Source organism: Aphis gossypii, chromosome 1 (assembly GCF_020184175.1).
Source record: "Aphis gossypii isolate Hap1 chromosome 1, ASM2018417v2, whole genome shotgun sequence".
Lineage (NCBI taxonomy): Eukaryota > Metazoa > Arthropoda > Insecta > Hemiptera > Aphididae > Aphis > Aphis gossypii.
In genome coordinates, this window is record NC_065530.1 from 55,212,113 (window position 1) to 55,228,568 (window position 16,456).

At 26.2% G+C, this 16,456-nt stretch overlaps 1 protein-coding gene across 5 annotated transcripts in view; it reads right to left on the reverse strand.

The window, feature by feature from the left end:
* Positions 1-15,015, reverse strand: part of LOC126548949 (uncharacterized) — a 30,466-nt gene extending 15,451 nt beyond the window's left edge. For all 5 annotated transcript variants that reach the window (XM_050197070.1, XM_050197066.1, XM_050197068.1 and 2 more), the window contains exons 1-12: positions 14,893-15,015; positions 10,232-10,279; positions 8,893-8,937; positions 8,422-8,460; positions 7,804-7,839; positions 7,656-7,691; positions 7,191-7,235; positions 5,626-5,655; positions 3,632-3,676; positions 3,484-3,525; positions 2,706-2,738; positions 888-926 (exon numbers count right to left, since the gene is read on the reverse strand). In XM_050197070.1, the coding sequence (XP_050053027.1) occupies positions 888-926; positions 2,706-2,738; positions 3,484-3,525; positions 3,632-3,676; positions 5,626-5,655; positions 7,191-7,235; positions 7,656-7,691; positions 7,804-7,839; positions 8,422-8,460; positions 8,893-8,937; positions 10,232-10,279; positions 14,893-14,974 (520 nt within the window). In that variant the 5' untranslated portion in view covers positions 14,975-15,015. The remainder of the gene's footprint in view (positions 1-887; positions 927-2,705; positions 2,739-3,483; positions 3,526-3,631; positions 3,677-5,625; positions 5,656-7,190; positions 7,236-7,655; positions 7,692-7,803; positions 7,840-8,421; positions 8,461-8,892; positions 8,938-10,231; positions 10,280-14,892) is intronic.
* Between the last annotated feature and the right edge of the window lie 1,441 nt (positions 15,016-16,456).

Sequence of the window (16,456 nt, forward strand, 5' to 3'; positions counted from 1 at the left end):
GAACCACGATTAGTCATTAAAAAAAGGATGAAAAGATGAAAAACATTATTGAAAATGTAGGTATTATTAGGTACCTCGAATTCCTATTATTACCACAGATGTCCCAATTAAAAATTGAATTCAAGTGGATTCGATTTCCAATTAGATTGGAATTCACAATGAAATTAATAAATCCAAAAACCAAACGATATCTGTTTGTGGCTTAGATTTTAGCACACCGTGTTTTTCACACTAACAATTACACGTGGCATGTTCTCACGTAGGTACCCCATCCGATTTGTTTGTGTTGGCTAAAGATGGACTCACTAAAAATATCGTACACTCCATCACACTAGAAGACTGGTAATTTATTTTTTTTAATTTTCATAACTTGTGATAGAGATATCATAAATATGATCAACTAAGATAATAAAAGAAAATGAATTCAAAAAATAAATATTTCTTGTTTTATTATTTTTATAGGCCGTCATCGTTCACATTGCTCCATAAGTCTTTCACTCATATACCAGTATACTACATCCCCACAAAATTACAATAACTTAGTTATTATTTATTTGACTACAAAAATATTAATTAGATATAATTTATACAGTTATGAGTCAATTATTTAAAACTTTTGGATAATTGATAACAACTGTGTAATATAAATAATTTTGAAAAAAAATTAATTTTAGAATAAATACTTATTAAAATATATCATGTACTAATAATATACAACTATACATAGCTTTTACACTTGACGCATAGAAACACATGCCTAGTATACATTTTTATGGTAATATCTCGTTTATATAAAATATATAACTCATAACGTTTCTGCAAACATCGATTAAGTTAGTATAATTTTACAATTCGTGAAGATTTTCCAAGAAAAGAATTTTACTCACCAACACTAGCCTGGGCTATCCAATAAAACCATCGAAATTCTGAAATATTATACAAATTAATTAAATTATCTAATTATAGCTATATACAGAATGTTCAATACGTTTGGTCGTTTGGAAATGATCATTAGACTAATAAATTATTAGGACTGATTAATTATAGTATGATAAAATGGAGTTACCAAATATTCAAATATTTTACTTCATAAATGTACAGTGACATTATACGTTATTGCTCCTTGTAGGTATTAAAATATGTATTCAAATATTCAATGATTATAAAGAGTTTCGTTACTCATTGAACGCCTGACTGTGGTACTTATACTTGCCAATAAGTAAACTAAGTATTAATTTTAATAATAAATTCATTTTTTTTTTTTAAGATAATAATTGTAATACTATCAAAAAGTTTGTGAGTAATTCAATGCATGTGTTATAGTGTATGTATCACGGTGCAGGATTTATCATATACAATTATTGAGGGTGATCAACTAGAATGACTGTACAAAAGAGTTTGGTGATGGATCACTTCTCCGAAGTACGAAAGATGTAGAATAAATATATGAATATTCCTGTCTACTTTGCGCTAATGTGTGACATTTTGAACCTCGCGTTATTAAAATTAAATTCTGAGGCCTCGCTTAAAAAAAGGGACGTATGTAATTTGCTCCAAAAACAACCCCCCAAAAAATAATATATATTATGTCATTTGCACCTCTTTTTAAGTTTGTAATTTGCGCTAAATTAAATTAAATAAAAAGACATTATGTAATCTGTGCCATCGTGTACTTTCTAAAATTGTAATTTGCGTCATTGTTCTCCTTATTAAAATTGTAATTAGCGCCACTTATATTATAATTATAAATAAAATGTATATAAGTAAAACAAACTCCATGTATATTAAATAAGTAAATTTTCGTTTAGTATAATATACTATTTTTGTGATATAAGTTATAACATATAATTTTTGAATTAAAATATCTAGCCACTTATAATACCAAGCTTACTTACTGTTTTTTATATTTATAACTTAATCACGAACCTAAGCCTTTTCTGTCAATTTTATTTTGTTGATAAATTGATTATTGTTGAAAGTGTGGCGCAAATTACATATTCCATTTCGTTTTCTATCTTGGCGCAAAATACCAAAATTAATTAATTGTATATGTGGCACAAAATACATGTTATATTTTTATATTTTGGATATTTTGGTCTAAATGTACCTATTCGTGGCGCAAGTTACAAGTAATAAAATTGACGCAAAATACCATCTACCTAAAAAAGTTTGTTCAGATTTCGATTCATCTTAGAACAAACCCTGCATTATTAACCAAGCTGAATTATGTAATAGTGGTTACTGGTTATAGATATATGAAATAATATAATACAGCATTCATATATAAAATTCGATATAAGGCCCGTATCACATCAAAAGTAAAAAACCTGGATAAAATTATTTTTCTCCGATGGAAGATTTTATTTCGTATACCTGTTTTATTTTATACTCATAAAAAAAATATTGGTAAGACATATTCGTGCAATTCTTAACTTACACCACTCAAGTTCAATTTATGTGATCTTAATAATTTTTAAAATATTAAAACAAACTAATCAATTTTTAGTAAAGCAATTATTATTATTGATTGTTATTATTATTATTTTTTAATTATTATTGAATTTGATAGTTATTTGAATCTTGAAATAATATGCAGTTATAAAAGTAAAAATAAAACTTAAGCTTTTATTCAAATTCTATAGAAGTGAATTTGGATTTAATAAAATAAATAATATTATAAAACTTTAAAAATTAAATTAACTTACTCCTTGAAAAATATTCTTCTTCGATATCCTTAGCTATATATTAAATTATTAATTAACGTTTAAATAAAAACATTTTTTTGTTGGTTAGGTTTTATATTTTCTAATTATATATTATATTTATTACGTACATATTCGGGTATTTTAAATTAACTATTTAATTTTTACATTATCATTAAAAAAAAAAGACGAGAAAATCATTCTGCTGTATAGTAGTTTTGTCCAGTGTACGCATTGTCGTTGAATATACCAATAGGTCACCGTAATAATTTTGAAAAATTCAATTCTCTATGAATTATAGCAAAAAGTCTAAAATCCTGTTTTTTTTTGTCATTTAAATATACAATTTTGTAAAAAAAAAAATTCAACTTAAAATGTAATTTCTAAGCTTTTAACCGAGCATAATAATTTTCACCAATATTTATAGAAAATGATCAGTATTTATTTTCATATTTTTCATTAATTTAAGAAATGTATAAAATTCGATGTTAACGAAGAACTAGTAAATAAGGTATTGAAGAATTAAGCAATTATTTATACAGTCATTGATTCGATCTCGGAGTTTGAATATTTTTAAAAAAGCTCTTAACTATAGTTAATCAAACTTAACATTAATGTTCTCTATTGAAAATTATTTTTAAAATGTTGAACTTTTAAACTTTCTAAATTAAATTAAAAACTAATACCAAAATAAATTATATAAAATGTAATTATATGAATGTCTATCAAATTACTTAAAATATAATAAATTATTAATAATTAGCATTTAATATGTGCTTACGTAGAGAAAAAAAAGTTAAATTTTCAAAAAAAAATGTATATTCTGAAATAAATGTGTGAAATTAATTTGATTCTTTACACAATAAATTGTATGTTTAATAAAGTTTGAGTATTCATGCTACATGTTTGTTAATTAAGTAATCAATTACCATTTTGAAGTTTATTTTTAAATAGTTCTAAATTGTTTTTGAATTCTGTAAAAAATTTTATAAATAGTAATTTGTTTTTAAATTTGCATTTTATAATTTATATCGATTTTTAAAACCCTTGTAGGAATATACATTGTAATTCAGATACCTAACTCGTGTGAACAATATCGATTGTATACATTGGCGGATTCAGGGGAGGGGAACAGAGACACGTGCCACCATGTCAATTTTCTATCTAAAATTTTTTTTATGTTACTACGAGTGTCATATAAATGAAAAATACAGTAAATGAGAATAATACTACCAACTAGCATAATAATTATTCATTATTTACATTTAAACTGATAAAATGAGTTACAGACTTCAATTCTACCTATTAGGCAATAATTTATGAGAATCTATAAAAATATTTGTACTTATTAATACTACAAATATGTATAATAATTAATAACTTGCCTATATGTATAGTTTATTATTTTGGCGTGTGATATTATGGAATCAACATTATATTAAATATATTATCAAATACTAATTTTATTTAAAAATAAGAGTATGTATTATTAATTATGATTAAAGAATCATTATACAATTTATAAGTGCTCTCCTATCAAAACATCCAAAATCCTCCCCTGATTGTACAGTTTAGAAAACGAATTGGATAATTTTGATTTAGCAAGTCCTTATCTTTTAAATGTATTAATTGCTATACTCTATAAGCTTAATGAAGAATAAAACATAAAAAAACAAACAAACCAGATTTTATGTTTCTCCAAAAATGAGCGTTTTAAAATATTTTACACATCTTTTTAGAATCGTATGTCACATTGATAATTTTCCTTTACTTTAAAGTTAAGAATATTAATACAACACTCACTTAGGCTAAATTAAGTAAAACGTGATAAGTTTTCAACACTCAATATCGTATAACTATATATATATATATACATATATTGTATATTCTTACTTAAGTTAGGGGGGATTAGTTAGGGGATTCAATCACAATTTACTGAAATACTGACCCATTTAAAAATCTTCTCACATTCAACTTATCTAATATATTCCACCTAAATTTTTACTTACTCATTATCTAAATAAAAACAGATAACATTTCATACTTTTTTGTTTTATATTTTATATTTAAATAATTTCTCAGCCACATGCTACTAATGGGTGGCTATTCTTATTCCTACTTTCATTGAATTTTTGTTCTGTCACCACGCGTCTTAATGTGCTAAATAGTATAGATTATGCTTATTTTAAAAAAAAAATCAGTTATTTCTAGTAGCAGTAGTAGGTACTAGGTAGAAATCAAGTAACAACCTAATAATAGACATAGAAAACAACTAAAGTGTATGATAACTGATAAGACGATATAAGTAGATATATCAATTAATATTAATGTAATAATATTATGTTATTTTATGTTTTAACAATAATCGTAATATTATATTAATATCCATATTTTTATAGAATTTATATTACGAGTAGTTTATATTAATTTATGGTAATATTGATGATATTAAAGTATTGTATTATCTATTTGTTTGTAAAATAGGTATATACTTATTCTATTATATTCTATTCTATTGGTTATATTGATCTGACTTAACATGGGGAATAATTTTCTTATATAATTGTAAAAAAGTAATTTTAACATAAATATTTTATAAAAATTAAAAATTGTTTTAATAATATTTAACTTAAGAGGCGGCCATAATGATAAGTTTGGCCTTTCAACATTTTTTCTGGTGGGCAACTGTCCCTTCGTCCCACACCAAATGCCGCATATGAACAATTTGAAATAAATAAATACATGGACAATTTTAAAAAGCACTAATAACTGAACAAATATAAAAATACAATATAATTAGATTTTCATTGACTGACAATCGAAGTATTATAGTATTAAATATGAATGCAATTAGTATAGTCATATAAATTGATTTCAAAGCGTTGTCTGTATGTTATATTGATATATAATACATGAAACATACCATTATCCTTAGTATCATCCTTTAATAACACTAAAAATTCATTAAAATTAGCTTTTATCTAGGCACTTGAAAAAAATTGGGAAGAAACAGTTAAAAATAAAGATAAATAAATAAAGAAAGTGTTTAAAAATAACTGTTTCTTAAATATTAAAAAGGAAATACTACCAACTACCAAGAATACATATTATATTATGGACATTCGTACGATACAACTTGTAGAATTTGTAAATAATTATGAAGAATACACAATTTATAAAAGATAATATTGGGATCTTTATACTGTTAAATTATTGTACAATATATTTAGATGCATCCAATTACATCAAAATTGTATCATGATTTAATTGTTCTAAATTAATTTAATTGAGTGGACTATATAATTGGTTTGCTCCGATTAGAAAGAGGTTTTTCTAACGGAGTGTCTTGCCCAAGTTCTACTTCAGTGGTGGCTGGGGGTCCTCCTTTAATATAACCAAATTTCCTGTTTTGAAATTATCCTTGGGCCTGAACCATTTGGGTCGTTGTTGAAGTGAATTCACATAGTCATGGCGCCAGCGTAACTAAAACTGCTGATACATTCTCTGAACTAAATCCCATCTCCGTTTTGGACAATTTTTCACCGGTTCATCGTACAGTGTCGGCTCCGGAAAAGTTGTTAACAGATGTCCAATTAAAAAGTGTTCCAGAGTCACTATCTATACCTCCAGGTTGTCAGGGTCATCGGAAACTGCCATAACAGGCCTTGATTTTAGCATCGCTTCAATTTATGCCCGCACTGTATTCTGAATAACTCCTCAAACCTTAATATGGTGTCTCCAATGCATCGGCGCAGGTGGTGTTCGCGCCACGCGTAGTCATATTCCCCGATAAATATTATTATGTTTCTCCACAAATATATGTGTTCTCTACTCAACATATATTTGTACGGGGCCGTTGGCCAAAATACGTTGCACAACAGCATGAGATTTGGAATACAGTCGGTCGGCACTCTGTCTGGTAAAACGTCGCTAGTAAAACGCTGCAACGGGCACGTTTGACGTCGGTAGGCGTACAGATGAGCTACTAACCTTCCGCCGACTGTAAAGGACCAAATCTATGTACTGTGTCATAAACGTTCATTACACTAGTCACGGCATAATATAACGGCTGGAGCGGAGATGCTGACCTCCAGCTAAGTCGTTCATCTCCTGAACGCGCCTTATTAGCACGTTCATAGTGCTACGTATGCAACGTATTTGGCCAACGACCCTGTAGTAAATACCATACGTATATATTTAGTTGATTACTATATTGCATTAAAAAATATCGTGATAACATTACCTATGAAGAATACTTCGCGTAGCGCGAACAATAATGGAGCCGGAATTTTATAGATTAATAAAAAAGTCTATTGCTTTGCAGATAACCTCATAATAATTTAACAACTTATACCTACATATTATTATTAATATAATCTTTAGTGTATATATTAATTAGGTACCTACATATTTCTACTTAAGTATAGGCACCTTTGATTTAATAATAATTACATTAGTATAATTTACTGAAAAGAAAAAAACACTTACATAAATAATGAATATATTTTTCTGATGTTTTAAATAAATCCGTGACTATAACATTAAAAAATATAATAGTTAGCTAAAAAATGTATTATAGAATTTAAATGTTAATTAATAACAATTTAAGCAAAGCCGAATAAATAACAAGTAATACGTATGACATATGTACATAACTTTAATTTTATTAGAGATCTATCATTAATGTAGTTGAAGATTAAATAACAAATTTTAAGAAATTATTAAAATATATATTTTACAAAAAATATTAATAACTAGAAACAATAATAAATTCAGATTGAATTACATTATGGCGTAAATCAATGGGTAGGTATCTAAAATTAGCTAGTGTATTTTAATTATTTTTATATTTAAAAATAATATTATGGTACTCATTATTTTAACCTTCAAAGTATCATATTTTTTGTCTGTAAATAGTAGGTTAAATCTTGTTAGAAGATAATAATTCCTTACCATACATAATGTATTCTTCAAAACTCTCCTTGAAATCTGAATATAACATTTAAGTAGCATTTATTAACTGTTTAATTTAAGATAGGTACTGAAAATTAATTTAAAATAACATTTTAACAGAATAATAAATACGTTTTAGATCACATACATAATAGACTAGCCGACATAATGTCCTCTTCATTAGCTAATTAAAAAATATAAAAATATGTATAACTCCTATGTAAAAATCATAAGTTTCACAAGTAATGTATAGTTCATTGAATCATAATATTAAAGATAAATTAAAAAATAACTTATTTAACTAGGTATATTATAAACTTCCCATAATTACTTAAATTACTTATATGAGATAGGTGTATGTTAAATAATTATCATTATTTTAAAGAACCACAGTTATTTAAGGCAGTTGCCAAATAGAAGTTTTTTTGCTTAAATAAATAATAGAACATTACAATAGTACTGTATCATATTCAAACACTGTCTTTATGCTTTATATATGACATGTGAACAACAAGTAAAACGCTATGATTACATTTTATTTTTTTCTATAAAATTTAAATAATAGGATAAACAATATTATGATTATTATTAATATTATTCTTGTTTATTTCTTCGAATAAATAATAGGCCCCACTGAATAGGTTAATGTGTAATATTATGTTTTAATTTTTCAGTAACAACGACGTATACCTATTTCATAGAAATAATATTAGGTGTTAAATAAATATTTATATAAAATGAGTAATTAGATTTGTTAAAGACTTACTGTCCTTTATATTATTTTTTTTGCAGAATTGGAGAATTTCTAAAAAATAAAATTATTCAACCATCAATGCAATAATATAGTTACTTGGGTTTATGAATTATTTAAGTGTAATAATTTATCAATACCATTTTGCAATAATAGAAAATACTTTTTATGAAATAGATGCTGTATTTTGAGTTTGTAATAAAAAAAATATCAATGCTGTGTTATATTTATTCTTAATTATTGTTATTATTTTTAAAAAGTTTTTAAATATAAATATTAATAAATTGTTTAAATTGTAATTATTTTTTTATAATTTAGATAAAAAAAATCATTTTTATTAAACTTTTATTTAAATTTTTTTCGCCCTTTCCAGGGTTCCATTTCATATATGTGCCAAACTACTACAAGTAATTATATTTTCAGTTCTTACTGAAACGTTGTAAACTTATAAGTAGGCATTTATTTATTTTAAATGATTGTAATTACCTTCATTGTATTTTTCTTTAAAAATTTTTAAATCTGTATATTGTACTGTAAATAAATACATCAATTAATTTTAATTGGCGATCCAATAATAAACGTCAGCAACCACTATGAGTATTAGTTTATTATACCAGCCTATTACCTTTAGCCCTTATTTTAAAATTGTTGCGTTATCAGCAAGTAGTAATAAATTTGAAATTTTTATAGCTAAGGAGTAAGGATACATCGTTTATAAAAATATAAGAAATAAAGTACCTAGGTGATAGATGGTCGCGAATCAATTTTTTTTTAAAGGAATTAAACCAAGATAATAGAGGTTTATTAATATCATCATTTTTTTAATTGTTCAATTAGTATGTTGTGGTTTATTTTATTAAAAATATCGTATCCAAAATAATTTATACAATTATAATTTATTTTTATACAAAAAACTCAATAACCAAATGACGTGTTTTTATTTACATATAATTTATTAGTTATACAACACTTTAAATGAGTATCAATTCAGATCTCGGGCAATATGATACATGTTTAGGCTTAAACAGCTAATATGTTTATTATACATTATACATAATATTTTATTAACAAAATTATTATTTATTACCTATATCAAAATTTTAATTTAAAATGTTAAATCTTGCGGATATTTTTATCACGAATTCACCGAACAAAATATCAATTTTTATCTTTGTACAAGTATTTACCAAGTATTTTTACTCACACTAATATTTTAGTGAGCTTTCATTTAAATTTTAAACTCTATTTTGTATAATTTTAAGCATATTAATAATATATTTTTAAATACTTAAATTTATGTATCATTTTTTTTTTAGTTCCCTATGATGATATTTACGCCCTTTTTTTTACAAATTGGAACCATTCTTTTACAGCAAGTGTAAATTGTAGGTCGTATCAGTCATCGACGATCGACCCGATTTCATTTTAAAGATTAGCAACCACAAAAACAAAGATTTGCTATTCCCAAAAGTGGGTACAATCTAGAATTATATCTGGACATCGGTTATGCGCTGACTAGCCTGACTAGATAATATTAGATATAGTAATATCAAAAAAAATGTAAAATGAAACATTTTAAATTTCTATGGGTAATTGGATAATTTATAACGATAGTTCTTCCTATAGGAAGAAAACATGCATCATTGACCAATGACCATTGTAAAATCTATCAAAAATAAACTATCTCAAAATCTTTAAAAAGAACCCCTTTATATTTTAAATACAGACATCTAAAATATTTGACTAATTTTGAGCATATCATTTAGTAGAGCGAATTAATAATTGTATGTTTTGTATAATTTACATTTAGATATAGGTAACTTACTTTTATCATTTACGAAAGTCGAATACGCCGTTTTATCAGAATCATAAACTAAATACAAAAAATAATTATAAGGTTTTATTATTATACACTATAATATTTAACCTATTTGACTATTTTTGGTCATAAAAATATAGTATTTCAGAATGATAATTATAATACACGCTTTTATATCGTTACATTGAGATAATTTACATTTATCATTTGACACTAAATTTATATATAATTTTAATGCAGTGCATTAAAGATATATTTTATACTTATAAAGAGTTTTAATAATTATTTATCTGTATATTTTCTTCTTCTTCAACAACTTAAACCTAACCTTAAAGATTTGTGCTATCACTAGTAATTCTCTCAATTTTTCTCTGTCCAAAATCCAGTCTAATATGTCATTCATAACATTCAGTTTCTTTGGGTACCTATACTGAGTGCGCCGAAAGAGTGCAAGTCGGCTATCAAGTTCTGCGCATCCTCCTGTATCTCCCTACTGTCAAAACTGGTTTCCCTATGGCAGAGTGACGTTTGGGGTTGCGCAGTAAAACCGTTTTTGGGCGCCGCCGACTTGCGCTCTCTCAGCGCACTCAGTATAGTCGTACGGGTATACACGGTAACAAGGTTGCAGACAACTTGGCTAAATCTTCAAACCATCTTATATTCCCTCCTTTTACTCAACTCCCTCATTCCGACTTCATCCCTCAGATAGAACAGTATACCTCCAACATGTGGCTCTCTCTATGGAACAACCTACCTGCACACCTCGCCTCAAGATATAAAAATATTACTCCCAATATCCCTAAAAAAACTTGGTTTAATAACTTACACTTGCATAAACCATATATTGTTCAATTTAATCGGTTATACGCATAGGATCTTCTACCCAGTCACTCCTTCAAACTTGGTTTAAATGATTCTCCATTTTTTACACTTTATCTAAATGAATGTATCTGTGACCTATCCCATATTTTATTTGACTGCCCTGCTCTACAAGACAAACGCCTAATTCTAACTAATGTACTAAAATCCCTTAATATTTCTTTTAATATTAACTCAATTCTTAACACAAAATCCACAACTGCCATTAAAATTATATTTTCTTTTATATTGGCTTTACTATATAATTTATTGTATATTGTAATGTATTATGTATTATTGTGTATATTATTAACTAATAAGTAATTAAGTACCTAATTGTTGAGCTATCATAGTTATATACTAGAAATTTAAAAAAAAAACGTTGCATTCCCATCTTATTCTTGGTCTTCCAAGTGGACGTCTTTTTATTAATTTTTTCTATCAGAATATTCTTTAATACATCTTCATCAGCTCTCCACACATGTCCCAGATACTCAAGACGTTTACATCTTATATAATACATAATATGCGAGTATATATTGTGTTTTCCATATAGTACATACAGCTATACAGATCTTAGCCCATAGGTGTGTCTTTTTTCGGCTGTATTCGAGTTCCATCCATTATATATATTATTACCATTAAGTACGATTAAATTAATTATGAAGATATACTAATATTATGAACACCTATATTTTTTGTATGCATTGTATAACAATAATATTTATACATATTATTTATTATCATTTTTATTATACTTACTTTTTTAGATTCTGAACGGAGTGAAGAATGTATTGATTTTACAATGATGTATGTTTTTTTTTTGTTTTTTTTTTGTTTTTTTTTGTGTCTGTGTACAGCATAACTAGTCGAAATAATGCTCCAATTTCAAACTATGGGGGTGGTTTCCGATGTAAAAGTGAATATCCTTGGTGCATTATAGAGGTAAAAAGTTAACATTTTCCAACAGTTTTCAAAAAAATCGAGAAAAACAAAAAAAAAATGACGAAAAAACGGCAATTTTTACGCAAAACCAGTTTTCGACCAAATCGATTTTTTTTTATGGTTGTAATTCAAAAACTAATCACTGAAAATACTTGAAATTTTCACCAAATGTTAATGTCAGTGGTATCCGTATATAGTTTAATTTTGACTTTTTTTGAGTTATTTATAGACCACTGAAATTTTCGATTTTTTTGAGAAATTTTTTTTTAAGTGTCGATAAAAAATTTTTGGATGACCAAAAAGTTTTGAAAATTTAATACAAGGTTCCTTATGAGTTGTTTTTATTGTAGCTAAAAAAAATTAAAAATCGTTAGTCACAATTTTTTTTTATAAGCGTTTATAGTTCAAATTTTTACGAAATTTGTCGAAAACACAAAAATTTGCAAGTAATTTTGAAGTTGAAAAATCATAAAATTTTTTTCTTTTATAACTAAGTTTTGAAAATTTGGTACAAGGTTTTCCATACATTTTTCTTCAAATATCTGTAAAAAAAACTCTACCGGATTCAGACAAAAAATTTTTATGAGTGTTTAAAATTTAAATTTTTACAAAACCGCGTTAAATAACGGTTTAGCCTCAAACGATTTTTGATATTTGTTATTATTCAAAAAGTATAAGTCGTAGATACTTGAAAATTTTACCAGTTATTTAGATTGGCATTTTCTTTACATGATTTAATTTTCAAAATATTTTGAGTTTTTTTGAGCTATTTATACAACTGAAATTTTCAACTTTTCTGAAAAATTTTTTTTGAAGTGTCGATAAAATTTTTTTGGCCCTATCAAAATACTTGAAAATTTTATACAAAGTTCCTCATATGTTATTCTTATAGTGATTAAAAAATTATAAGAATACATAGGCACAATTTTTTTTTATTAGCATTTGAAGTTCAAATTTTGACAAAAATTCGTCAAAATCATGAATATTTGCAAATTATTTTGTAGTTCAAAATTCATAAAATTGTTTGTATTTATATCTGACGTTAAAAAATTCAATACTAAGTTTTCCATAAGTTTTGCTTCAAAAAGCTATAGAGAAAATTTTAAGAGTCATTATAGGAAAAATTTTTTGAGCGTTTGAGTTTTAAATTTTTATGAAATCGGAATATTTGTTTCAAAATAGAATATATGACAATATTTAATCATAATATATTATAGACTGACAAATCATCTCCGTTCAGAATCGTTTTTCGTATACAATGATACTTATCATTGCATTCAAATTTAATCTACCCTAGTCCGAGGTCTACCCCACCCCCTAATGTACAGCAGAGCGGTACCCACTTGCCGACTTTTTTAACTTGGATGGAATTGGTATGTACCTTTATTTAACCGGGACGGAATTGGTGTAGAAAAAGGATCTAGGGATGGAACTCAGATGGAGCACTTTTTTATGGCTACATCCGAAAATTGCATGCCAAAAAAAAATTTCCGAATTCCATGCGATTTCTTAAAGGGATCGGTCCGAATTTTATGCCACCTCATAAAAGGGTTTGTCCAAATTGCATGCCATGTATCGACAATAGTTAATTTATTATACGCTAATTATATTATAATTTATAACGTATTTTTCTACATTTAACTATTTGAATATCTTTAAGTATATCAATGAAATTATAAATGTTTAAATGATAATTAATATTCCATTAAGTCTTATGAATGAAATAATTCGCAAACATTTGTCGTTGCCTTAAACTCAGCCCAAACATTAGGAGGAAATAAACAAGAAATTTCGATTTAACAAAAATGTTAAGTCTATTTATAGCTATAATTTATAAATCAATTTTTCGAAAAATATAAATACTCGGGACTCAATTTACCTAGCACGTTAAAGTTTTCCGGACTCAATTTACCTATAGCCACTAGCTCCAATATCCACCAAATTATTAGGGACTCAGTTTACCACTCCCGATATATTATATGTCTTAACTCTTAAGATTTTCCTTTTCCATATAGCAAGTTTTCTATTGTTTTTTTTTACCGTAGACCAGCGGTTCTCAACCTTTTTGTATTCGCGTACCACCTACACAGTTTAAAAAATGTTACGTACCACCTGACTGTTTTTATGCTGTTTTTTTTTTTGTTATTAATAATGTATACGTTTATATTTTTTATAAAGAGAGATTTTCTTTGCGTACCACCTATGTGCTTTCCACATACCACAGGTTGAAAACCGCTGCCGTAGACCAAGTTTAACATCAAGCATAGATTATTATCGATCAATTCGGTCTAAGATAGCTTGTGTACACTGTACAAAGTAATTTTTGATAGGTAATAGTTTTGATATTAATAACTTGTTTATGCTAAAGGTAACATTCATTTCCATTCGACATTATTTCTTTTATTTCCCTACGCATGTTGTTATTGCTGTAGTTTATACCTATTAACACCCAAGTATTTGAAATTATTCACTTTTTCAAAACTCATACTTCCTACTTTCAAGTTTGACTGGCTTACATTTCTTCTAGATATTATCATAAGTTAATTATATAGTTCTACTATAGTACTATAGTTCTTTTTGATAATTTATTTCTATATAAACGTAATAAGGAAAAAGAACAAATTCAAAAAGTGTATAGGTTATATGTTAACTAATTAATACTAAAAAAAATGTATACTTCTATTTATATATAATATATATTATATATACGTACATATAATTTAAAACATAGTTAAAGCTTCATTTATATAAGTACTGTTTATATATCACCTACTCAAATAGCTATTTAATAAATCACAAATTCACAATAATTCCAATAATTCAATATAATATGTATATTATATATAAAAAAAAAACATATTTACCAGATCCTATAGCTGGGATTATCAGGACAAAAATTGTTAAAACTACTATAGAAATTAATAAAGAATTCATTTTTAAAGTCATAATAAAACTTGTTAATAAAAATATTAGTTGATGTACAAAGTTCGAATGATAAAAGAATTAACGTACTGGTTTTTTTATAGTTTTTGCCTCAACCAATAAGATTTTACCATGTAATACGAACAACTGAATAAACTTATTATTTGGCGTTTAAAAACATACATTATTTTTTGCTTCGTATTTTTCGTTGTTGATGTACTTGTTTTGTTACCAATACCACCTGGAAACTATAGAAAACACTTTTAAGAAAATATTTAGATGTTAAAAACAATTGCAATTCGCATAAACCGTAATAGTGTTAATATAATAGATATTAGATATGGTAGGTTAGGGGCTGCTTCCAAATTGCATGCCAAAAAAAAAATTGTCCGAATTGCATGCGATTTCTTAAAGGGGGTTGTCCGAATTGCATACCATCTCATAGAGGGGTTTGTCCTAATTGCATGCCGTGTATCAGCAATAGCTTATTCATTATACACTTGTTATATTAGGTATAACTAAAACTTTTTTTTGAACTTTCCTAATTTATGTTTATTTGATGTTTTAAAACAAGTAGGTACAATGTGATATATAAATATAAAAATGTGTAGTTCAAATTTAAATAATAGACGTCTATAAATATTGGAAAAAGAAAAATTTAAAGTTCAGTGATGACGCAATTTCAAAATGATGAAATTAGTAGAATTTCATTTGTAGAAAAGTTAGCAAAATATTGTATTGTCGACATCCAAATAAATTTTATATTATTATTATAACTATTTATTTCAAAAATTGGACCAAATTGTACATTATTATTTTAATTATTTTCTTTTTTAAAAATTCGACCAAATTTTAAATTATTATTGTAATTATTTATTTAAAAACTGGACCAAATTGTAAATTATTATTTAAATTATTTTTTTTTTTTTTTAAATTCGACCAAATTTTATATTATTATTGTAATTATTTATTTAAAATATATCATGTACAAATGTAAAATATATTCACTTTATTATACTAAACTAAATGTTACAAAAGCCCGTTCTTACAGTGGAAAAGTAAGTTAAATTAGAAAAGTTCAAAAAAAAAGTTCAAGTTATACCTAATATAATAAGTGTATAGTAAATAAACTATTGCTGATACCTGATAATCTGACGGCATGTAATTTCGGACAAACCCCTCGATGTAGTGACATGCAATTCAGACAGACCCTCTCAAGAGATGGCATGCAATTCGGACATCCCAATTTATGTTTTTTTTTTTGGCATGCAATTCGGATGCACGCTGCAGGTTAGGCTAGACGCATAATAATATGGATTATGGGCTATACCTGCCGATTTATAAATAGGGCGCATATCTGTCCACAACCCTCGGGGCGCAAATAGGCTGTAGCCTCTTTAAACAGTGGCTGTTTGTTTTGGTGTTGAGTTCTTAATTTAGGTTACGACAAAAATGACCTGTTTACTTATGACGCACTCGGGCGATACTTTATTCCAGACTGCGAAA